The 23,723-nt window shown below is 45.5% G+C and overlaps 1 protein-coding gene across 2 annotated transcripts in view; it reads left to right on the top strand.

The window, feature by feature from the left end:
* Dock1 (dedicator of cytokinesis 1) overlaps nt 1-23,723 on the top strand; it is a 502,998-nt gene that overhangs the window by 395,162 nt on the left and 84,113 nt on the right. For both annotated transcript variants that reach the window (XM_085693243.2, XM_085693242.2), the window contains exons 30-32: nt 9,128-9,206; nt 12,363-12,463; nt 22,608-22,666. In XM_085693243.2, coding sequence (XP_085549369.1) covers nt 9,128-9,206; nt 12,363-12,463; nt 22,608-22,666 — 239 coding nt within the window. The remainder of the gene's footprint in view (nt 1-9,127; nt 9,207-12,362; nt 12,464-22,607; nt 22,667-23,723) is intronic.

Raw genomic sequence — 23,723 nt, 5'->3', positions numbered from 1 at the left:
AGTAGGGCATCGCGTTTTAATGGCTGAGGCGTCACACCTGTATGATAAGCTCTGCAGATGGACATCTATGATAGCTTAGAGCGATGCTTTTGTCTTCAGTGTTGCTGAAATGCATGCCTTAAATGTGCTAAGATGATCAAACATATGTTATTTATATTGTACTGTTTTTAAAAGAGTAAACACATGTATACCCACATTAATAATTCGTATTAATTATCAAACTGACAGACGCCGGTATCACTTGGGACTTGGACTTCTGGGCGTGCCCGTGGGGGATTGACTTGTTAACCTTACTGCATTAATTGAGGTGGGAAGCTCTGTCCACTGTGGGTAACACCATCCGCTGACTGCAATCCTGGCCTTTAGGGAAAGGGGGCTGAGCTGCAGCCGGCCTTCATCACCCTCTGATTCCTACCTGTGGGTGTGAGGGGATCAGTTACGTCAGGCTGCTGCTGCCCAGACTTCCTCACCATGATGGACTGCACCCTTCAGCTGGAAGCCAGAAGAACTCCTTTCTCCCTTGAGAGAACTATGCAGAAAATAAAGAGATGGATGACTGCCAGGGATGAGAGAAGGGAAATGGGGTGAGCAGATCGCAGAATATCTGGGGGGCAGCGAGCCTACTTTTTACGATACTGTAACCGGGGTATCTGCCATACACTTGTATCAACAGAACACACAACACAAGGAGTGAGCAGGAATGTGAAGCATGAACTCTGGATGATAACTGGCATTCAGGAGTGGTTCATGGATTGTCCAAATGCGCCCCACTGGGTTGAGGAGATTACTGGGGGAAGCTGGACATGCTTAGGAGAGGGGCTTCACAGAGTGTCTAGTAGCCCGTACTCTCCAACCCATGTTTACTGGGGACCTAAAATACTAAAAATAATGTGGGCGAGTTAAGGGCTGGAGGTGTCAGAACCAGCTATGGACAGAGCGTAGTAATTTGGAAGCTCACGTTGTGCTATCTGCTCAGGTTTCTGTTGGACGCTATCCTTACAGCCTTGTGAAAGGAAAGCAGGTACAGGAATTGAGTTGGGTTCTAGCTGCCCTGTTTGGGTTCCTAAGGGAAACAGTGTGAAGTCGCTGGAGCACTACCCAAGACGGGACCTACCTCTTTCGGGAACGTGGTCTTCCGCCTCCCTCGGCCTCGATTTGTGTGTAAAGCATCAGATGATTTATACCTCATATCTCCTTAACGCACTAAACAACTTGATTTGTATGAGGACACCTGGAACAGCAGAGCCACGGTCAGGAGTTGATGAAGCATGCGATCCAGGCAGGATGCAGCCACCTGGTGTAGCCCCTTCAGCCCGAAGGATGCCATGACTGGGAATATGTTTCAGTGGAAGGTGGGGCCCTGCTGCTTTAGCAGGAACAGGAGTAGACGATGAGATCCCAGCTTTCTCAGCTCCTGGACACCTTGCTGTGCATGAGGACCAGACAAACCTAGAGCCAGGGCAGGCCCTCCCAGAAAAGTCTCTGTATTCCTGTCTGCAAGTCAGCCCTGCCTTCTACCAGTGAGGGCCAACAGGGAAACTCATACACACACACACACACACACACACACACACACACACACACACACAACTCAGGGCAGTTCAGATTTTAGTTAGGAGCTTGATGGATGTTTAAGCCTTTATTGATTTGAAAAAGAAATGAGGAAATCTTGGGAAACTGTAGCAAGAGTTACACAGACATAAACTAGTGGTGATGACGTCTTCAGGTTTTGGAGCGCCCAGGTACACGTGACTCTTCCCTGCATCAGAGTCCTTGGATGCCAGTCTATCTCCGTTGTCCACCTACAAGCATGATTCTACCCCACATCCGTACTTAACTGTCATCTCAATTGAGCTGGCTCTCTGGTGACACTGCCCACACAGCTTTGCTGAGGTGATGTTGGATGGCCAGGCCTTTGGTTTCTATGCAGTCCTCACACTTCCTGTACTGAGAGTCCCCCTTAGATGTCGCTTCATGTGTACCTGACTTTCCCATTTCCCTGTAGAGGTTTCGTATAAAAGGAAGCCGCTGACCCTAGCTGGTCACTACCTTGCCAGGAAAGTTACTCTGCCAGGCTGGGAACTAGACAGCTAACCTGATCTGCTGCAGTAAAGCTTCCATTACCGCCCCCTTCCCTTTTAATGGAAGCGGCATTCTTTGCCTCTCCTTCATGGTTTCTCCTTAGCTTGACTCTTTTTCCTCAGCATTCCCGAATTCTGCAGAAGTTCTTGGAAGGCACGCTTCCAGCTCATGCACTTGACTCTTTGTCCTGCTGGGATGAGATCTGTCACCTCTAATTTGGTTCTTGTTTTGGTTTTGGTTTTTGGTTTTTCTACCCACACTTTGGGCAACACATTTTAGTAAAGGATGCAGTTTTCCCCCACAAAATGACTTGTTTTGATGCCTGAAGTGTTTAAATGCACTCATATTGAACTGTGCAATCTAATTGTGTAAGTTAAAGTGAGTTTCAGGAAGGAATTAGGAAACCCTCAGCCTCACAATTTTGGAACTGGCTTTGCGTTTCCCGGAGGCTTCACATCATTCCCCATATTTTTTTTCCTCTTTAGTGAGGAGGCACCTCCTCTTGAGTTTTAGTGGCTGCCAGTGCGGAGTGACAGAGACAATGGAGTGTGGAGCCGTGACACCATAGCCACTTTAGAACCAGTCCTTGCACTTTTTAAGCTGGTTTTTGATGGCTTTCCAATTGTTAAGTTCCTTTCTCGGTTGAATTTGGCTGTGTTCCTTCTAGTGCTTCATATATCGCCTGCCTTATCCCAGCAGGCAGGATCTCTGGATGATCTCTTACCAGAACAGAAGCACCCCCTGACCCGACCATTCTTTTGCAAAGTAATGATAGGCACTAAGGCAGAGGCTGGAGGATTGGGAAGCTCTATAAACTCCATGTTTTTGAAAGGCTTGGAACTCAACGAACATCTCTGGCAGTTGTATCCACCAAGACATTCACACATTGAAATAATCGTGGTCACACTTTCTTTTATTAAATGCAACTTAAGATTTTGTAGTGTGCTCTATTAGCCAAGGTTCTCTTTAAGAACAGAACCAATGGAATGAATACAGATTACAAAGGGGATTTATTAGACTGGCTTAAATGGTACGACTGGGTAATTCAACATTGACTGTCTACCTACTGGAGATGGTGAGAACCCCGTAGTTACTCAGGCTATAGGCTAGATGCCTCAGTAGTCCCAATCTGATGCTGAAGGCCCGGAAAATTCCTGGAGAACTTCTAGTCTTTACTCCATATTAGAAGGCTTGAGAAACTGGACTCCCAAGTCAGCAAAGGATCTCAACAACACCCCTTTGTCCTAGGACCTCTTTATAGATAGGCTGCCTCTGAAAGGTGCCACCCACTCGGGGGTGGGTCTTCCCCCTCAGTTTACCCTTCCTAGAAATTCCTTCACAGACCAACCCAAAGTGAGTCTCAGCAGGTTCCAAAGCTAACAGAGTTGAAAAGTAGGCTTCATCCATCCATCATGGCATGGATGGAGATGACCATGTTTGATGACTGTGGGACTTGTAATGATGTCTCTTCTTCACTTTCAGTCTCCAAATCTCTTTAGCTTGAAAGTCCCACAGAGCTGGTGGTAACTCAGCTCAGTGTTCTCATGAACTACTCAGTGACTTGACCCGCCTCTGGTTGATGTAACATTTCCTTCTTAACTTAATTTTAATTGGCAGTTGTTTCATATATTCACAAATGTAGAGTGAGTGTTCTGGTGACATGCGTACATCTTGTAGTGTAGTTAAATCATCCTTATTAATATATCTGTCACCTTGCATCCTCCTTGTGTCTTTCTGACGTTGAGCTACTTGGTGCATAGCTAAATGTTTATATGCAGAGGAAAACGCTGACTGACAGATATAGATACAGTGAGATTAAGACTTCAAGTGCACAAATGTGTAAATGTGTCAACTACAATTAAACTTTGTTGAGACTGGCAGAGTAGAATTGAGCATTGTTTATGCTAGAAAGTCACCAGCAGTGACTGCCTCAGATAGAAGAGATTGTCAGAGAAACCTCCCATGTCGTTTAGTTAGTTGAATTGTATTGGCTTGGAAATTAGTTCTCTTTTTTTATTGGCAGTTAAAAAACACAAGTTGCAACGTGAGATAGGGAGGTACCTTGATCAGTACATCCCTGCTATTGTAAGTGTGAGGACCTGCGTTATGGATCCCCACAGCCCATGTAAGAAGAGCTGTGCTGTGCCCATGCATGTAATCCCAGAAGTAGAGACAAGTAGTTATCTAGAAGCTCCCAGGCCAGCTAGCCTGGCTTGTGTGGTAAAGTTCCAACCAATGAGAGCCTCTGTCTTAAACAAAAGGTCAGAAGCACTTGAGGACAGACGCCCTACTTTGTCCTCTGACTTCTACATGCATGCTATGTCTATGCACACCCACAGGCACACAAAATGTGTCCAGATTCTGTTGTAACAGCTTTGAGCATGGTAGCTTGAATTCCTGGACACATGACTAGATTTCCAAGTACCTGGAGATTACTTTCTTTCCACTGGGTTTTTGGAAGTAAAACTTGCAGGCTCTCGACCTGATGACATTTTTAAATCTTTTTAGAATGACATGATTTGCCTCTGATTCTCTCTGTATTATTTATCTCTGTGTAGGATTTTATCTTCTAAAGTTTTAGATTATAAATAAATCCTTTCATAGATTAAAAATGGCTGGGATAAGCTCTGCTTAAATGCAAGATTACCCTTTTCTCAATCATTTGAACTATTTGGGAGAGTATCCATGAATGCGTTTGAACGTTTATACCATTAGCTAGGTGGTTAACAGTTACCGCCTCTATCCCAGGCTCTGAACAAGACAGCTTGATCTGTTTGCTTGATGATTGATAGTTTCCCCCTACTGAGCCTGTAGCTCTTCTGCATGAATAGAACACCTGCCTGTTCTAGTACTTTCTTTCCTTCTTCCCTGCTTATATCTTGCTCATATTTTTGCATCATACCTGGCCACTACTGTTGTATCCTGGAGCAAGCTGAGGGATGAGGGATCTTGTCTGGGTTGGTGAGATTTTTTTTAAAAGATTTATTTATTTTGTGTACAGTGTTCTGTTTGCACATATCCCTGCTCACCAGAAGAGGGCGCAAGACCTCATTATAGATGGTTGTGAGCCACCATGTGGTTGCTGGGAATTGAACTCAGGACCTCTGGAAGAGCAGCCAATGCTCTTAACCACTGAGTCATCTCTCCAGGCCCTGTTGAGATTTTCTAACCTTCACATTAAAGATATCTCTGTTGTACTTACAAACATATGGTTCCTTGGAACAGAGTCTTTCAGAATATACGTGCTGGCAGGGGATCCCCTGAGAGGCCTTGGAGGTTCTTGATATGGAAAAGGCAAGATCCTTTCCATCAAGAAACAAGCCAGAGATAAGGAGAGTAATGGAATGAGCTCTGGAGACCAAGAGGCAGAAGAGGGAGTGATGCCCAGCTACAGCTGCCAAGCCTCATCAGAACTTGGGTAACAAAATCCTGAACATTTTTGAACCCTGCCATAGAAAGTTACCTTAGAAAGCAGGGGCTCCAGAAAAAGAGAGAAAATGCCAAATGCTTGAACCTCTGATATGAATCAGTTTGGTCTTCTAGGCCATCTTACCTATTCATTTGCCATCAACCCTCCTCCGTCTACTCATTTCTTCATTCACCCACTTACCCACTCATCATCCGCTCACCTACTTATCTACCCACTTACCTATCTGTTTTTCTCTCCACCCCACTGCTCATCCATGTATCCATCCATATACTCACTTATCTATCCCTTACCATCTATCATTCACCCACTCCTCCTGCACCCACCTACCTGTTCATCCATGTACCTGTTGGCCCACACACTCGTCCGTCATCCACCTTTCTATTCATCTACCCACCTGTTCAGCTAACCCCTGTAAGCAGACAAAACCAGGGTTTGAGTCCCTTACTTTTATCCATTGTCAGAGAGGAGAATATTTCTTTTTCTGCTTCTTCTAAGTCCACTCCTACAGTGTAGAGCAGAGAGAGAATTACCAGTGTGTAAATGCAAGCCCCTCTGTCTACCCATCTGTCCATCTTCCCTATGATCACTTTCTCTCAAAACCAACTGAGATCTTGCTGGGTTGGGCAAACTTGGAGGGAAGTCTTTATTCTACATATTCTAACATGATATCATGAATCTGTCTAGGTGAATGACTTGGAATCCTCTTCACACCCTGCTATGACCAAAAGCAAGCGCTGTGCAAAAGCTTCTAATATTATTTTCTGCATTCATGTTCCCTAGTTTGAGATTTATTAGAAACAACATAGGATTACAGTGTCTAATAGGTCATCCTTCCAAAAATAGTCATTGTTTATGTTTTCCTTTTGCCTAGTTAGTTAATTGGTTTAGTTCAGGAAGACTTGGGGCATAGCAGCTTTTTCATGCCATCACTGTGAACTGTTGGGTATTATTTACACATGTCCCTGATGGGTCTGTGGAAGTCGCACTGCCCTGATGCACTGAGCCCATGTTCCATTTTTTCTTGTTGACAACATCGATTATAGTGTTTATTTGATCATTCCCCTAGTTTTCTTCATGCAACTTGTATTCTGTATTATTTGGAGTTTGGTCCTAACTTTTTTAAAAATTTATAAGGAATCTAAATTATGGAATCTATCTTCCAGCACTGCTCTTTCTCAGCTGACAGTTCATTTAAAAAAAAAAAAAGTCTTTGTTTAGCCTTCATATTGTTTCAGCCGATGTGATTTCTTTTTCTTTAAAGGGGGAGGGGCGCTTTGAGAAATATCTTTATTTAACTAGCTGAAACTATTCCAGAGCTTAATTAGAAGCAGCATATTGCAACTGTTTGGGTGTTATCTAGAGGAAAATAATTACCCTGTAATAATAATCCATGTTGTGCTAAACCCATCATTATTGTCATCCAGGGCTGGGGACAGCAACTTACAGCTCTTAGGGGTAGTAGGGTACTCTGGGGAATGTCCACAAAAGCTGAAGGAAACAAAATAGAAAAAAAAGTTATTGTGGCTATATAAGCCTGGAGTTCTTGGACTTGATGCAAGCCCATTCTTGTGAGAACAGAAAATTGTGTTCCATCGAGGTTTGAGGCGGGGTCTGTGGGTTCTGTTACTGTAGCATGTGGCCCTATCTGGACACAAAGGCCAGGACTCGGGTATCTAAGGAGATCATCTTCTTTAACCCGTGCTGTAGTCCTGAGGGCTGAGCCTGGCATGACAGGTACGAGCTCAAGACTAGAGACTCAAGACTAGAGGCTAGCGAGCATCGCCCTGCTTCTTACATACACAAGGCATGACCTTAGTTCCGTGCTCTGTGTAGTACTCTGTCAGGATGTCCAAACACCCTGCATTCAGCTTTAATATAATAACTAAGTCAGTTACAGAATTCATCCCCAAGAACGATATCTCAAATGTAACCGGGCATCCTAGATTTGCAATATCCTGGACAATGGATGCTGCTTTCTAGTCTGGGCTCTTGGTTAATGGACAAGTCAGTGATCCCCATTACAAGACACTTAAGAAGCCTCATTCTTTCCAATCTGGTTATGTCTTCACGTCTCCAGGGAAGGGCATAGATAACAGTGTTTCTTCCGTGACTGAGATAGCAAGCTCCACCGCAGGCCATGCGGCACGCCAGTGTGGGTCCTCTGTCCTGCTGCTTGGTTTTCTGATGGAATGATGCCTGCAGCTCTTGACAGAACTGCATTCAAGAGAGGAAGAAAGTGCAAAAGAGCGACAGGAAGTGCTATGGAAAGGACACTGGTAGAGGTGTCTCGAAGCCCCTGGCGGAGTGTCCTTTCCTTCCTCCGCCTTACTCCTAAGACCACTAGTCTTTAGTGAACTGTGGTGGTAGGTCCTAAGGAGCTTCGGCAAGCATGCTTAGGTAAAGAGATAATGCTGTCAGAGAATGGGGAGTTCAAGTAACCCAGATTTCCCTCACATTGTAGCTGCTTCCTGCTGTCTAAATGAGGAGAAGTAATTAAGTTTATTATCTGTGACCTAATGCTAATTCCTCTTGCATCCTTGCTTTGTGCAGAGAGAGAATGCCATTTATAAAGAAGCAGCTGGACTAAGCTTTTCTGTTGTCAGCCCTCTCAAGGGTTATAAAACAAGTCTACCTAGTGAACAAGCTGGGGAAAGACAGTACTCCAGCGTCTTCCCTGACAGCCCAAATTGCACACTTTATCATAGAAAAGTAGACGTCAAGGTGTTGAGAAATGTGCTAGAAATTGGACATAGTTGGAGCTGGGGAGATGGCTCTGTGGGTCCAGCCCTTGCTGTAAAAGTATTTACACCTGACTTCAAATCTCCCTCTATGTAAAAAGCTAGATATGACCGTGTACACCGGTTATCCCAGCAGTAGTGGGCAGAGTATCCCTGGCGCTTGCCGGCCACCATCCTAGCCTCAGATTCAAAGACTTATTCCCTGTCTGAGGGGACTAAGGCAGAGATATATCCAGGGTATCCGATGCCCTCACCTGGCCTCCCTGTGCCCACAACATACATGCCAATTATACGTATCAGCGAATCAAAGAATCATGTGCCTCTGAAATTCTTGCCAAGTCACTTTATTATCTACTAAAGCCTTTTTAAAATTTTCTTTTATTAAGAAAACAATGATTGAAATTAGATAAGGGACAGATAGTACTGATAATGGCTGTACCTCCAAGTACAGTAGTAAGATTGTATCAAACCACACTAAGCCTAATGACTTGCATGTTAAGAATGCTTTCAAACCCAAGGCCAGCTAACTAAGTTTGATTATGAAACGATAAGACATTGTAACTTCAGGGAAGGATTTTTTCTTTTCTTCTCTTTTTGAAAAGTGGGGTATTTTCATGATACGTTTTAAGTGTTCCTTTCAGAGGCTGTTATTTTGGTCTGTTTCTTTCATTCTCCATGTGCTAATTTGCTGGATTAACTTGGAGAACATCTGCATATGATTCTGAGAGTTTTTCACTGGCAAAACCTCTCAACTTCACACAGGACTTAGAGACTTCACATTCTCGACAGTCTGGAATCCTAGCTGATTGAAATGCCAAACCTACAAAGGTGCCAATGCCTAAGTGTGTAATTATGCCGTTTTCTCTTGATCTTTCAGAGTCTTCCTGCGAGCAATTAATCAGTATGCAGATATGCTGAACAAGAAATTTCTGGATCAAGCCAACTTTGAACTGCAGGTAAAAGGAGGCAGACAGCACCTTTGTGGGAGAATCGTATTAAAACAAATGGCTGGTCAGCCCCAGTCATTTATATCGCTAATCCCTGGTTCCTAATTGGCCTCTCATCGGAGCTGTGGAAACAGAACCTGAGGAGTGAAAATTATGATTCCATTGTATTTGCTCCATTTAGCAAGTTAGGAAATAGACTTGTTTCCAAGAGAAAGTATTGAATCGGAGTGGCAAGGAGGGACTCTCCTGGCAGGAGGCAGGCAGGCCACCGAGGGCCACTACGCCTGGCTGCCAGCCTCATCTCAGATCGTCCTAAGACAGGATGAAGGGTTCAGTGGAGGAGAATTGGGTGTGCTTCACTGAGCTAATTGCTTCTGAAACTCTCTCCCCCTCATTCTCTCCTGGCTCTGCGCCACCTATAGTGTCCATAGTGAGTCCTCCTGTTTTATAAATACTGCTTCTGTATATGTCCTGCCTAAGTGGGTGTGGAGGGGTGCTGGGGCAGGAATCCTGGGGCCCTGTGCATGCCAGCTAGGCCTTCTACCAACTTAAGCCACATCCCCAGCCCTAGCAATGTTACTTGAAAATTTTTTTCCTTTTTCTTGTATTTCTCTGCTTGATGCTTGTTTTCGTATGTCATAAACCAAGATTCACATGCGGTAAATGAGTTGTTAGGAAATATTTTCTCTTCTCTTTGCAACTCTCATCCCCTCTCTGCAGGAGTAACTTGTAACTAACACGCTCTGCACTCTTCCTGACACCTGACGCGTGGATGTGGGCCGATGCCTTTAACATGTGTCGGTTCATGCCGAGTGGTTTACAGTCTTGTCGTACTCCCCAGCATGAGCGTGCCTGCATTTACTCAGCTGCCCCCGCAAAATGGCTTCTGCTTGCCACTGTCCTGAGCCAAGCTTCCATGAGCTTCTGTGGATGTCAGTGCATGCCCTCCCTACAAGAGGCTGACTGATGACAAAACAGGATGAGCATTTAAGCTTGACAGACAATGTCACAATGCCCTCTGTGACACCTTCACCAGCTCTGTGTGTGTGTGTGTGTGTGTGTGTGTTTGTAAAACTTTTATTAATCTTCTTCTCTGAGAATTTCATCCATGTGTGTAATCCATTCTCATTGCTCTCGCCAACCCCATCTCCCTCCAACCACTGCCAACCTCCCCTCCAACGTTACAAGTGTCTGTCTCTCATTTCTGTCTTTGTGTTTGGTCTTCTGGCCACGGAACTAACTGGCCATCCTCAGTAGCCTCTTTTGAAGGAAGCAACCCTTTGCAGCCTTTCTTTAGAATTTTGAAATCTTGTTTATTTGGATTTTTCTAATCGCTACATTTTTATGACCAGTTAAACTGAGCGTATTTATCAGCTGTGGGGATTTTGCTGCGAACTCTCTGACTACTTCTTTGTTTTTGTTGACTGGTAGTGTTTCTTAATAAATTGGGACTCTCTATATATCCTATTCATAGTTTTAAGTTTGTTACATAAAATAGTTAACTTCTCTGTAGTCAAACCTGACATTTCTCTTGTGATTATGCGGTCTTAGGTTTAGTGTAGTAAATCCTAGCTTGCCTTAGTGTTGTAGGTTGAGTTAGCTGCAATATTATTAATATTAGCAATTACAGAGTTTTGCTTAATGGATTGTTTTTTTTCTTTTCAATTATTTAATAACCTAGGACATTTGTGGCTAGTGCTAGCATCAGGATCTGTCTTTACCCTCTGCTCTTGTAGGTCGTGATTAGGTTGTTCTGTCCCCAGTTATTGGACATGCTGCCGTCGTCGAATTGCAAACCTGCGCTCGTATGGATTCTGTTTTCTGTGTTGTTCACCCAGAAGCTTCTTTAATTATTTCAGTTCTATAGGTAGACAGTGGAGTCTGCATCTCCCAGTTGATTTCCTGTTAAGAATTGTCCTACTGCCAGCCCCCCAAACTTGACAGGCGGCGGTGGTGCACGCCTTTAATCCTGGCACTCAGGAAGCAGAGGCAGGAGGATCACTATAAGTTTGAGGCCATCCTGGTGTACAGAGCTAGTTTCAGGACAGTGCCGAGGCTACACAAAGAAACCCTGTCTCAATAATAAAAATAGTGACAGTGTAGTGGTAAATGAGTAAAATTGACCTGGCTCCTTCCGTGCAGTTCTTGCGCTCGTAATTTAAAATCAGCCAGTAGAGCTTCCTGAAAGTCAAGCTGATGGGATGTCAAGTGGAATTGCTGGACTTGGGAACTCAGAAAAGTTGCAGCATTTGAGGGCATTCCTGCCGTCTGTCTTTCTCCCATCCTGTACTGGTCTTCTGGTTCTAGCTAGTAAACTCAGCGTTCTGAGGTTCAGGACAGCTGCTCATCCTACTGTAGCTGAGAGCATCCTGAGATGGGTGACCAGTGCATCCTGGGTTAGTTCTGTGGCAGTCAGCAGCACCGTAGGCAAGGCCATTTCCCAGGAAGAGCGAGGTAAAGGGGGCCACACACACTCTTAAGTCCTGGGGACGCGCTTAAGTGCTTAAGTTCCTGCCTTTCACAGGCCATTGAACTCAGAGTTGGTAATAAGAACGTCTCCTCTTTATGTGACTCTTTGTAGCCATCGATCGCATTTGAATATTATCCCTGGTTTGTAAATGAGAAAAACTGGCATCTACAATGTCTTCCAAAGAGCATCCTTCAAATCATATACAGTCCATAAATCCTTAAAATGGAGGTTTGATCTTTTTACGTGTTTTCCCTAATTATCTGGTGTATGCGTAATTTTGGTATAATAAAAAGTCGTAAATCTTGCGAGTGTATACTGTTCTTCAGAGAGGGGCAACATCGCATGCTAACAGAGCTAACACCATGCAGTATTCAGTGCATGCTCAGCACCGCCGTATCTGTGTCCACCGCCCCTACAGGCCATCATCCCTGTGCCTTCCAGGAAGCCTGCTCAGGTAGATACTACTAACAACCTTGTGTTATTGGTGAAGAAACTGAGGCACAGGCAGACATTACAGGAGTTGCCCTGGTGAACTGACCCTCACACTCAGTCATGAGCCACACCTGAGGGCTGGCTAGCAGCGATATATGTTCTTAAGCATTTCAGGATGACAATTGCCCAGAGCCTCTCTGAGACCCATTGTTAAGCTATTTCACAACTTAGCATCTCAGCATCTCCTGTGTTTTGGTTTTCAGCTGTGGAACAACTATTTTCACCTGGCTGTGGCTTTCCTCACTCAAGAGTCCCTGCAGCTGGAGAATTTTTCAAGCGCTAAGAGAGCCAAAATCTTCAACAAGTAAGTCGTTCCCCTACCTCTGCTGCTGCGGGCAGGAGCCTCCTGCTTATTACCCTAATTTCCATGTCTCCTCTAAGCCAACTGGGTACAAATTGAGACGTAATCACAGTGTAATGAAAGGGTGGCTTCAAATCACAGATCCGGTGTCGCCTTTGTAACCCGTGAATCAAGATCTAAAAATTGCAGGATTCATCCCGGTAGGTTCAAAGTCACTGTGATTGGAGATGGTTAGTGCGACATAGCATTTGAGTTTCTGGAGATAATGACTTTTGCTGAGGACTCTTCCGATGTCATTACACATGTGGTTTGCTTTATTGCCTAGTTTTTCCAATTGCTTCTACAATAGAGGGCTCTCTTGAAAGCCATCAGTGCGGCTAGGCCTGCCCAACCTGCTGATGCAGAGCTGTCCGTGGTTTCCTTCTCAACACAAAAGTCGCCTGTCTTCCTCTGGTTTGAGTGGGCTAGATTAGCCTGTGTGTCATTGAAGAAGCTTCATGCAGGCCAAGATCCTTGGGCAGCTCTGTGCATTGCCAGAGGGCATCCTGAGTGATCCTGTTCCTATGTCAAAAAAGAAGACCATGGGCTGAGAGGATGGCTCGGTGGGTTAGATGCTTGCTGCTCAAGCATAAGTATCTGAGCTCAGATCCCCAGAACACCCATAAAGCCAGACACAGGGGCGCACATCTGTAATTCCAGAGTTCATATGGTGTGATGAGAGACAGAGAGAAAGAAGGGGGGCAATTCCCTGAAGTTTTCAGGCTTACATAGCAGCCAACAAGAAACCTTTTCTCAAAGCATATGGAAGGAGAGGTCTGATACCTCTGATCTCAGCTCACATGCACTCACATGGTCTCTCTCTCTCTCTCTCTCTCTCTCTCTCTCTCACACACACACACACACACACACATACACACGATTTACAGAGAAAGGAAAACACTGGTTGCTTAGGTTCCTTCCCACGATCTTGGCGTCCTGAGGTTTTAGCTCCTCTCCTGCCTCAGTCCCACTAATGGCATCCTGTTCCAGATTTCACTCAATGGGGACTCCCCAGAAGACTCTGAAATGGTGCCCATATTTCTGGGTCATCATATATATAATGCCTCTGCAATATTCTGACTATACCTCTGCCTTGCATAGTCCCTCTGAGATGCTGAGGTTAGAGGATGCCAAAGAGTTTTGGAATGGGAAGAGAGAGAGTTCGGCTTCTCATAGTCAACCAGTTTCTGCCTTCCTTCCTGGGAAGTGGAAAGCACATGATCCCTGGAGTGTGAGACCTGCTTCTGCGTACAATACTGAGATTAGTTCACGTGCCAGCAGCTGTCTCAGCACTGTGCATGCATCTGTATGTGTTTGGGTTTGGGGGGGGTTCACATACAATCATTCAGGAGCGTGACTCTTCATTCAGTAAATCCTCCCATCACCCATGTTTTCCATATGAGCAAGATAAAGCACAGAGGCTCGCCATAGGCCACCTACCTTATCTCGCTCATGAAGGCAGATTCCAGCCTAGGCAGCTTTGTGCCCAGGGTGGATTTAACTGCTTGACTGTCCGAGAAAACCTGTCTGCAAATCTGCTTGCTCCTGACCAAATCTTCTTTGACTCCCGCAGGTGGTTGACCCCAAGAGCCGCGAATATAGACCATGACTATTATTTAGAAGTGACAGATGTACCTGCCAAACCAAGCACACTGGGGCAGGGTAGCACCCACCTGTGACTGCTGGCACCTTGCCTCTCTTTGAAACCTTTTTAGGACTTAATTGCTCAGCATGGCCCCTTGTGCCCAGGGACAGACTTTTACCAGCTATGCATGCTGGAGACTAACTCTACATGAAATGCCCACTTTCTGACAGCCACAGGGCTCGTGAGAAGGGACTGTTTGTGTTGTTGTTGTCCCTGTAGTAGGGACCGCTATTTTAGAAGCAGCTGTCCCTGTGGCTCCCTGAGGCCACCTCACTCCTTGTCACACAGGTTCTCCCTATTTGTCCCATTTCTTCAGCAGTCCACATGGGTTGTGCACACTGAGAGGAGGCTCTGGCACCAAAACCTAGTGCTGGCTGAATTGAGAGCCCATTTCATATAAAGCACATCTACTTCCTACTCTTTGAGATGGGTGCTGTCTTAGGGTTTCTGCTTCTGTGAAGAGACACCATGACCACAGCAAATCTTATAGAGGAAAACATTTCACTGGGGCTGCCTTACAATCTCAGAGGTTCAGTCCATTATCATCATGGTGGGACATGGCAGCATGCAGACAGATCTGGTGCTGGAGAAGGAGCTGAGAGTCCTACGTCTTGATCCACAGGCAAGAGAAAGAGACTGAGTGCCACACTGGGCATAGCTTGAGCATATGATACCTCAAAGCCCACCCTCACAGTGACTTCCTCTAACAAGGTCACACCTACACCAACAAGGCCACACCTCCTTATACTGTCACTCCCTATGGGGGCCATCTCCATTCAAACCACCACAGATGCCTACTGGAGAAGAGTTGCTTTTAAATACAATGCAGCTTCTGGAGGCTTTGATGCTGAGCACTTTGGAGACCCGGGGTGGTAGCTCTGTGCTGGGCCGTCCTCATTATTAACCAAACTCGAGCAACAGTGATTGCTTTAGCAGGACCCTGATCTCCAGAGAAAGTCTTTGATCTATGGAGTCAAAGGCCATGGAGCCAAAGGAAATTAAACAAAACCATCTGGTGTCTCCCTTTCCTCAGCCAACAGGGACTCTGGATCAGGTTTTTCTGTCTCTCTTAGACATGCTATGAAGAGACTTCAGGGCTGTGCTTCTGTGTGTTTTCAAGGGACTCTCAGGGGGAAAGCCTAATTTTCTTTATAAACTCCATGAGATATTTGTTCCTCACTAGGCCACAGACTACATGTGGCAGTGCCTGCCCGTCAAGGGCACAGTGTGCTCCTGTCTATGAGAAACCCAACATGACTTATAAGCTGAAGAGACATCAGATCAGCTTCATAGAGGGTCCCACCAGTGTTCATGGCCTTAGTCACTTCATAGTACATTTTCAAGCATTCGTCTAAATAGTAAACAGCTTTAGAAGTATCTCAGGATGTCCTGCCCAAACTCATTTAATTTACTGGGTGCATTGAGCACCTTTATCACCCCTTTAGCTTCTTTAGTAGAACAGTATTAGGCCTCTTCTGTGCTCAGACAAGTATGGTCCTGATGCAGGGGAAGGAGGGAAAGTGGATCCCAAGGGGAAGATATTCATTGTCTAGTGGAAAGCTAAGCCAAAGCAGTGAATGGAGTCAGGACGGCATAAGGTTGATGTCACCAGAAACTTGAAAACTGGAGGCTGGCCTGCAGGGCACAGCCTAGAGAGTAGAAGCTATCAGGTAGTGTGGACTTCAGACATGGGTTAGATGAAAACTGAGATGTCTGCCTGCTTGACTGACATTGCACCCCAAAGGGCATGGCCCAATCTTCTAGCAGAGATGCACTGACTTAGAAGTGTAAGGGAGTGGTGGGGGCTGGCTCCTCGGAGGAAAGAGTTATGAAGTTAACCCCAGTGGTCTGAGGTAGTAACTTATGTTTAATTATGTCTAGGGGAGAGCCTTAGATCTGAGGTAGATTCAGGTCCTCCAATTCATGCCCTCTGGACTGTCCATATCTGGCCTATCAGCTTCTCTCAGGCACATCTGAGTGGGCAACGTCTGTCTTCTTTTTTCCCCACCTGATCTGCCTCACCATGGCTCAGAAAAGTAGAAGTTTCTGGAAGCAGAAGGCTTACTTATTCATGCCCTAAGTACCTGGGTATATAACACACACAAAAGACAAGCAAACCACACCATACTAAGAACTGTGGTGATATTTTGTGTTTTAATAAATAAAGCTTTTCTGAAGACCAGAGAAGCAGTGCAGCCAGCCACTGGAGAGACCTTTTCCCTCTACTGAATCCTCAGACTGAGGAGTGATCCTGTCTCTACTAATCCTCGGACTGTATCTGAGCTCCTGTCTCCTCCTCCCTAGTACTGGGATTAAAGGTGTGTGATCCCAAGTGCTGGGATCGCCTTTGTGTGAGCTCTGTCTCTCTTTCAGACTTGATCAATTTTGTGTAGCCCAGGGTAGTCTTGAACTCACAGAGATCCTTCTGACTCCGTCTCCCAAATCCCAGGATTAAAAGTGTGTGCCACCACTGCCTGCCTTCTAGTGACTTAGCTATGCACTCGAATCTTCAGACAAGCTTTCTCTGTTAAAACACAAACAAAATATCACCACGCAGAACAGAGTCTACCAACTACCAAATAATAGGAAGATTTGCTTATAAATCTCAAAATAAAAAACCTCAGGGAATCAAAGCCCATAATAAGAAAATGCTGCCATTCCGCCTTAACACATCCTTGGTGCTGGTGACTCCCAGGAATAGACATCAGGAGAATGCTGCTTTGGACTCTCATCCACCCTCCCCAAGCTTTTTGCATTATTGAGGTTCAGGACATATAAATACAATTCAAAAGAGTTAACTTTAAATTCACAGTCATTTGACAACATCAATATGTCACATGACAAGGGAACTCCATTCTCAGGACCCAACTTTGTTCTGGATTCGTGAATTGCTGTTGCATATTTTTGTTTGTTTTTGCTTTGCTGTTTGTTTCTTTGAGATAGGGTCTTTCTACATAGCCCTGGCTGTCCTGGAACTCACTATGTACATCAGGCTAATCTCTAAAGGGATCCTCCTGCCTCTGCCTCAGGAGTGCTCAGGTTCAAGGTGGATGTCACTAAGCACAATGCTTTTGCAAATGTTTGCAAGAAATTCCCTCTCCCAATGGCATCGCAGCAGGAGGAGGGCAAGGCCAGCTCTTTCACTTACCCATAGTTTTCCTTGTGACATCTTTAACCTCTTAGGACTTGTTTTGCAGCTGGACCAAAACATCACTAAAACAGAACTGTCCCATTTCATCAGGCACTGGCTTCTGAGGTGCCAAACCAAAGGTGGGATTTTGAGGGCAACTAAGAATTAAATGTGATGTGACAAGTCCCGTTTCACAACATGGTCTAATCAGAAGGTAGAATTCTGTATTGCAGAATAAAAAATCGATTCAATCCTCATGCTCATTATTTTTTTTTTCTCCAAAAGAGTCAAATTGTTCTGAGTAAATTCACTTTGAGGATTAGAGGGAGACTCAGCGAAACAAGCCTCATAAGCAGTAGCCCTGTGCCACCTTTCCGTTGGCAAAGCTAATTAGATACATTGATGAGGCATTGTCCTGGGGAGCATAATAAAGCTTAATGCAGGCAGAATGCTCGCATCAGCCTGCGTCTTAACAGGCCTCATTCCCAGTGGTCTCATCCCCTCCTACCTATTGTGGGTTTTCTGTTTGTTTCTTTTGTTTTGTTTTTTTCCATTAAGACAGAAATGCCTCATCCTACCCACAGGCCCACGTCTTGGTTATCTTCCCTTGCTTTCTCTGTTGTCCTAACCATCTGCCCTGTAGCACTCTGGCCACAGACACTGTACTCCTCCAGCCAGAACATCTGACCAAGTCACAAGTCACTAAAGCAGGGTGTGACGTTTAGTGCTCTGGATTGCTCTCCTCAATTCCTTCAACACTGTTGGTCCTCATCTGTGTCTTGGTCACTGACATAGAGTTTGGGTGCTTTGTAAAAAGGTCACCATTAGCTCATGGTCTTGGAGTTCAGAGATTCCAAGGATACAAGGCCAGCGTTTCCCTAGCTTCTGCTGAGTCTCATGTTGCGTAACAACATGGTAGCGAAGCCTGGAGGGGAAGCAAGGAATGCAGCGGAGCGCTCATGAGAGAGAGAAGCAGGCAGATTGGCTTTATAAATATGTCCTCTGCCCATGACTAATCTATTCTTGCAGACCTAACTCTGTCCTGAGACATATAACTCACTCTCAAGAGATCTGACGAGCTCAATCTTGAGAGAACCAAGCCAGTCTCTTGAAAGACATTTCTCCATCCCGAGGGTAGTATTCACATGATGTAACCACATCTAGATGTCTTAATATCTGCCATCTCTCTGTCCTATTACCTTGGAGACCAAACTTGCAGCACATGGACCTTCGGGGACAAGAGTGTCCAAATCACAACACTCCATCTTCAAGAATTTCATCTCCTACTCCCCTAGAACTCCTTCCGAGGCGCGCTTCTGCCCCGCTCCAGCCTGGCTCCTTGTCTGCTTTAGACGTCTGCACCCACACGTCACATGTCAGAGCCTTTCCGATCTCATTTGTAGTGTTTTTGTTTTATTCTCTCCTTTGTGAAGCATTTTTTTCAGATTCCAGATTCTAATCATTTACTGGGCCGGGGACTAAGTGGATGGATCATTGCATGTGTTCCCGAGGTTCACCTGCCATTACAGAGGGCACAGGGAGTCACAATCTGTTGTCCAGCAGTTATGAGGACAGAAGTCTGAAATCAAGATGCTGCTGGTGGAGGTTCTTCTGCTGGTGGAGGGTTCTGTTAACTTCAGCTGGCTGTCCTCAGGCCTCAGCATCCCCTGACCTGTGTTATAAGTCCGCTCTCGGCACATCTCCAGATTATGTTCTTTTCATGTCTTCCTGTGTGGCCCTCCTCATAAGGAGCAGCACTTCTTGCATTTAGGGTCCAGTGTACTCCACTGTGGCTTTGTCACAACTAGGTTACATTGTACAGATCCTATTTCTAAGTAAGGTCACACCGGCAGGAATCATGTGTGTAAGATATGCAGACAACCTGTGTGATTCTGGGATTGAAGGCTATCTCTCATGCCATGACATGGGCCTCCTGAGGCCTGTGGGTCTTGTTGGTGTTCTCAGTAACGGATGACTAAATGAATCAGTCTGACTGTCATGGCCCTTGCAGTCATGAGCGAGATGCTGTGGTTAAGACAAGTCTGTTCAATTTTGGCGTCTCTTCACTAGAGTGTTAGCTGAGACAAAGTGAGTTCTACCCTACTCTTAGCATTCAGAAGAGCACCAAGGCAAGCATCAAGAGTTGCTTCCCTATGTGTAGCAGAAAGTGAAGATCAGAGGACCCAGGTAGTTTGCCCAACTGTGCTTAGATTTGGGTTCTGGTTGGCCTTATCTCTTATGAGATCTGAATGCGGTGGATGTAATTTTCTCTTCTTGGGTTAAAGATGCAGGAGTAGGCTCTTAGGACTTCCTGGACTAGGGAAAAGCGCCTTCTCAAGCCAGCTTTCCTCTGCTCACCTTGGGACACACAGGAATGAGGTCACTCAGCCCTTTATCCTTCTGACTTGGTGGAGCTAAGTTTCATCTGCTCAGCACCATGAATCCCGCGCTCCTCATTGGAAAAGTGACCTGGCACCGTAAGAACGATAGGAGATGGGAACACTTTGGAAGAAGAGGAGTGTGTGCCGTGCAGGAAACAATGTGGGCTTATGATCTGAGGACCTGGACTCCCTTCTCTCTTCACTCTGTAACCCAAGCCAAGTCGTCCAGCGTTTCCCCTCCAGGCTTGGGCCGGTTCCCTGACTCTGCACTGTGAGTGAGTCGCACTGTGAGCGAGTCACTTAGCTGTGGTCTCCACGGTTGCCCTCAGCTCGGAGGTCTGCCTCCAGGAAATGAGCTTCAACCAGACACTCTCAATTATCATCATTTCTCTCTTCCAAGAGAAGGCGGTAGAAGTGTTTCCCGCGAGCCCTCTTGAGGTCTGGTGACAGCTGCTGCCCTGCTTGGGAATTACTAGGAAGCTTGTATAGACTCATCAGATATGCCTTCTTATTAAATGGAAAGGAAGGATCAAGCCCACTGCCAGGGAACTCCAGTCCTGCCCTCCACCCTGCAACTCCCTCCTTCTTGTCTTGGTTTCCAGGCGTCTTGTCTTGTTCGACTGTTCATCAGTATTTTGAGCTCCTTGTGCTGTAGGGCCTGGCTCTCATGAGAATCACCTGCTCTGATCATTGCCAATACCCTGGTTCTCAAATACTGCCATGCCCAATCATCACCTGGGTCCAGAAAGTAGAAGTGAGAGGGGAAACCCCCGGCCTTCACCGCCCTTCAGCAAGGGAGAAGCATTGTTCTGACGAGCAGACATAAAACTCTTAATTTCCACAGCAGTTGGAGGAAGGCAGGTCACCACCAGGAGTCACGAATGTTAAGCCTGCTGCTGGCAAAATAAATCCCAGGGTGTCCTTTAGACTGTTAGAATTGTAATCAGTAGAGGACCCGAGAGAGTCGAGGGCAGAGAAACAGAGATACCCACGAAGTCTACTGTTAGACAGTCTTGTGTTTCGAGAAAGAAATCCTCCCCATAGCCTGGATGAAAGATGTTCAATGCTGGAGCTAAGGATACCACTTTTGGTACCACTGGCGTCATTAGTGGGTTGAGGGAATGAACACGTGACCGTCGAAGCCTAGAGGGCATTTGTCTTCTACAGTGACCTGCCGCAATGCTGTGTGTCCCGGTCTTGTCTGAGGCCTTGTAGCTAGAAGTGACTAGTCCATTAACCTCAGAAGAAAAGTCACGGCTGGGTCTGAGTGTGATTCCTCTCTCCCAATAAATGGCAGAAGATGCCACATTGCCAGGTTGCCACGATGCCAACTCCTTCTTGCCTGGACTCAGGTGGCAGTGACTGCTGAGAAACCTCAAAATGATGGGCAATTTAATGTGTTCAGCTCTCAGAACCCTTGAGCAATTTGAAGGGAGAGTCAAGAGTGGAAGGGTGTGTCCCTGTCTCCCATGATCCCAGACTCGCAGGGTTTGTTGGTGGTGTGTCTTCACTGGCTGGATCAGACCTTCTATCACTGACAGCGAATTCGGTGCTGGCTGAGATTCCCTGATTTACTGAGAATACCTGTCTGTTCTTGCTGGCTTGTTGGGCTGTGGTCTGGATGTCCCAGCTGGGAGCCAGGAAAGAATATATATCATGCATATACATTAGCTGGCATACAAAGTAATGGTATATACACATGCATATATACATGTATACATATATAAATATACATATTTACCATTAGTTTGTTCTTATACACCCTCACTCTTCCCTTCCCCAAGACTTTGATTTCCTTCCTACCCCCATTCAGTCTCCCTTCTATTTTTTTTAACTTATGCCATTACCCTCTCTTATTTTTTCCCTCCCTTTAGATTTCATCCTCTCTCATATCCCACTTTCTATTTTCTTTATATATTTATATGACATGGAAAAGAGTATATATACTTGCATATATGTGTGCATATATATATGAAAAGGAGTATGTGTATTACATAAACATACATGTATATGCCAGATACCTCATAAAGGAATCGTGTATGTAGTATGGATTATAATTTTTCTCCACTGCTGAGATGAACGTGCCTCTGTAACCCCTCTGTTGTGAGTGACAGACAGGTGTTTAGGGCACCAGAGCCTTTAATAAGGTGGCAGCCAGCTGGGAGCTGTTGATTTAGCAGCCAGGATGTTTGCCTGAAGAGCCAGCACACCCTCATCTGTGATCAGCTTTCCTTGGCACCTCAGCTGCCACAAGGACAAACGGAGCAAGCTCAACGATCCAGCTGCTCGGCTGCAATGCTGTATGATAATTTCGCAAATTATTATTTTTAATATAATCAGCTTTTTCCTTAGGCACTAAAAGAAAAAGTTGAATTGCTCACAAACTAATAAAGGTTTATCTTCTGAAGCATCAAATTCTGTTTACTCATGAAACACACACCTCCTCTCTTCGCCCACCGGGAGGAAAATTAGCATTTATTTTCCCAGATAAACAAAAACTGGTGGAATGTTTGTTGACATATTTGGGTGTTAAGCTCTTGCTTACATTTAACATGATATAGAAGAATGAGGAAAATTTGGAAGCAGCCTTCCCTAACTCTAGGGTTTCATTTTCCTGTGGGGAGTCTGCTGCTTCTGTGGATAGGATGCTCTGGGGTGCCTGGTTGTGCTAACAGCAGCATGCGTGAAAAACAAACTCCTTGAGGCCCAGGAACCATGTGACTGGAGAACACAAGATGCTTTGGGTGTTCGTCACAGCTTCTCTGTACACTCTCAGCAATGCGCTGTCGTCTGGGATGAGCCGGGTTCTCACCTGGAGCTCTCCTTGAAATCCTGCTGCTGGCAGAAGTCATTGGAACTCTGACACAACCGTCCACCCATGATGGAAGCTCGGAGTTTGTCTTCTAGAGGCTCTGTAGACTGACATGGCATCTTTCTTTCCCTGGTGTCCAGGTATGGAGACATGAGGAGGCAGATTGGCTTCGAGATCAGAGACATGTGGTACAACTTGGGTGAGTAGCTGGCTGTCATCTTGGGGGTGGAGTAAGCACCTTGAGTTCCCTCTGCGCTGTGATATTGGCCCCATTTTTCAGTGTTGACGCAATGTGTGTGTGCTTACATGTGTGCACGTGGAAACGATGGTGCAGTCTTTGTTCCTTAGGACTGCCCACCGAATTTTCGAGCAGGATCTCTCAATGACTTGTAACTTGCCAAGTAGGTCAGGTACTTGCTTCTCAGGCCCCAAGGATCCACTTTTCTCCACTTGCCCAGCACTGGGGTTACATGCGTGAGCCACCTTGCCCAGATTTGTTTTGTACGGTTCTGGGTTTGAACTCAGGTCCTCCTCATGATTGCATGGCAGGTCCTTTACCAACTAAGCCATCTCCCCAACCCCTTTGGGATAAGTCCTCAATTCCTTCTCTTCCTGGGACAGTAATCAGCATTCCTTGCTCAGATCCATTTTCAGTAAGGAAAGCTGATTAAAAGGGAGAAAAATGTCTCCCTGGGCCAAATAAGGAAATCCAGAAAGCTTACCCTGGTATCGGGTAGACACATAGCTTGGACTGCCGTTGCTCCGAAGTTCTCGCTACCTAGGTCTGTATTTGCTCTAACTCACTTGCCAGACCACGTGTCATTTGCCATCACTCACTGTGTTCGGTTGTGTAGAATCTACCTTCTAAAAGGTTTTTTCATATACTTAAACTCCACATTTGCTTACCCTGCCACCAGGTGGTGGTAGCAGGGTGTGCTGATGTGATCAAAGCAGCGAGAGATCTGTTTAATGATAATATAAAATGAATATAACTTTATCCAGGAATGAATCCCTTAACACAGTGATCCCAGTATGTTTCATCAGTCACAACAAGGAACTCCCTATTAATCTTAACCAAGGCCAGCAAGGTGACTCTGCATCTAATGGAGCTTCCCAGAAAGCCCAATGACCTGAATTTGATCCCAAGACTCATGTGGTTGAAAGAGAGAATCAACCCCTGCAAGTTTTCCTCTGCCTATAGTATGAAGTGCTTGCATTTAAATGTGCGTGCACACACACACACACACACACACACA

Source organism: Myodes glareolus, chromosome 7 (genome assembly GCF_982192425.1).
Source record: "Myodes glareolus chromosome 7, mMyoGla1.1, whole genome shotgun sequence".
In the NCBI taxonomy this organism is placed as follows: Eukaryota; Metazoa; Chordata; class Mammalia; order Rodentia; family Cricetidae; genus Myodes; species Myodes glareolus.
This window is presented reverse-complemented; position numbering and strand designations above follow the sequence as displayed.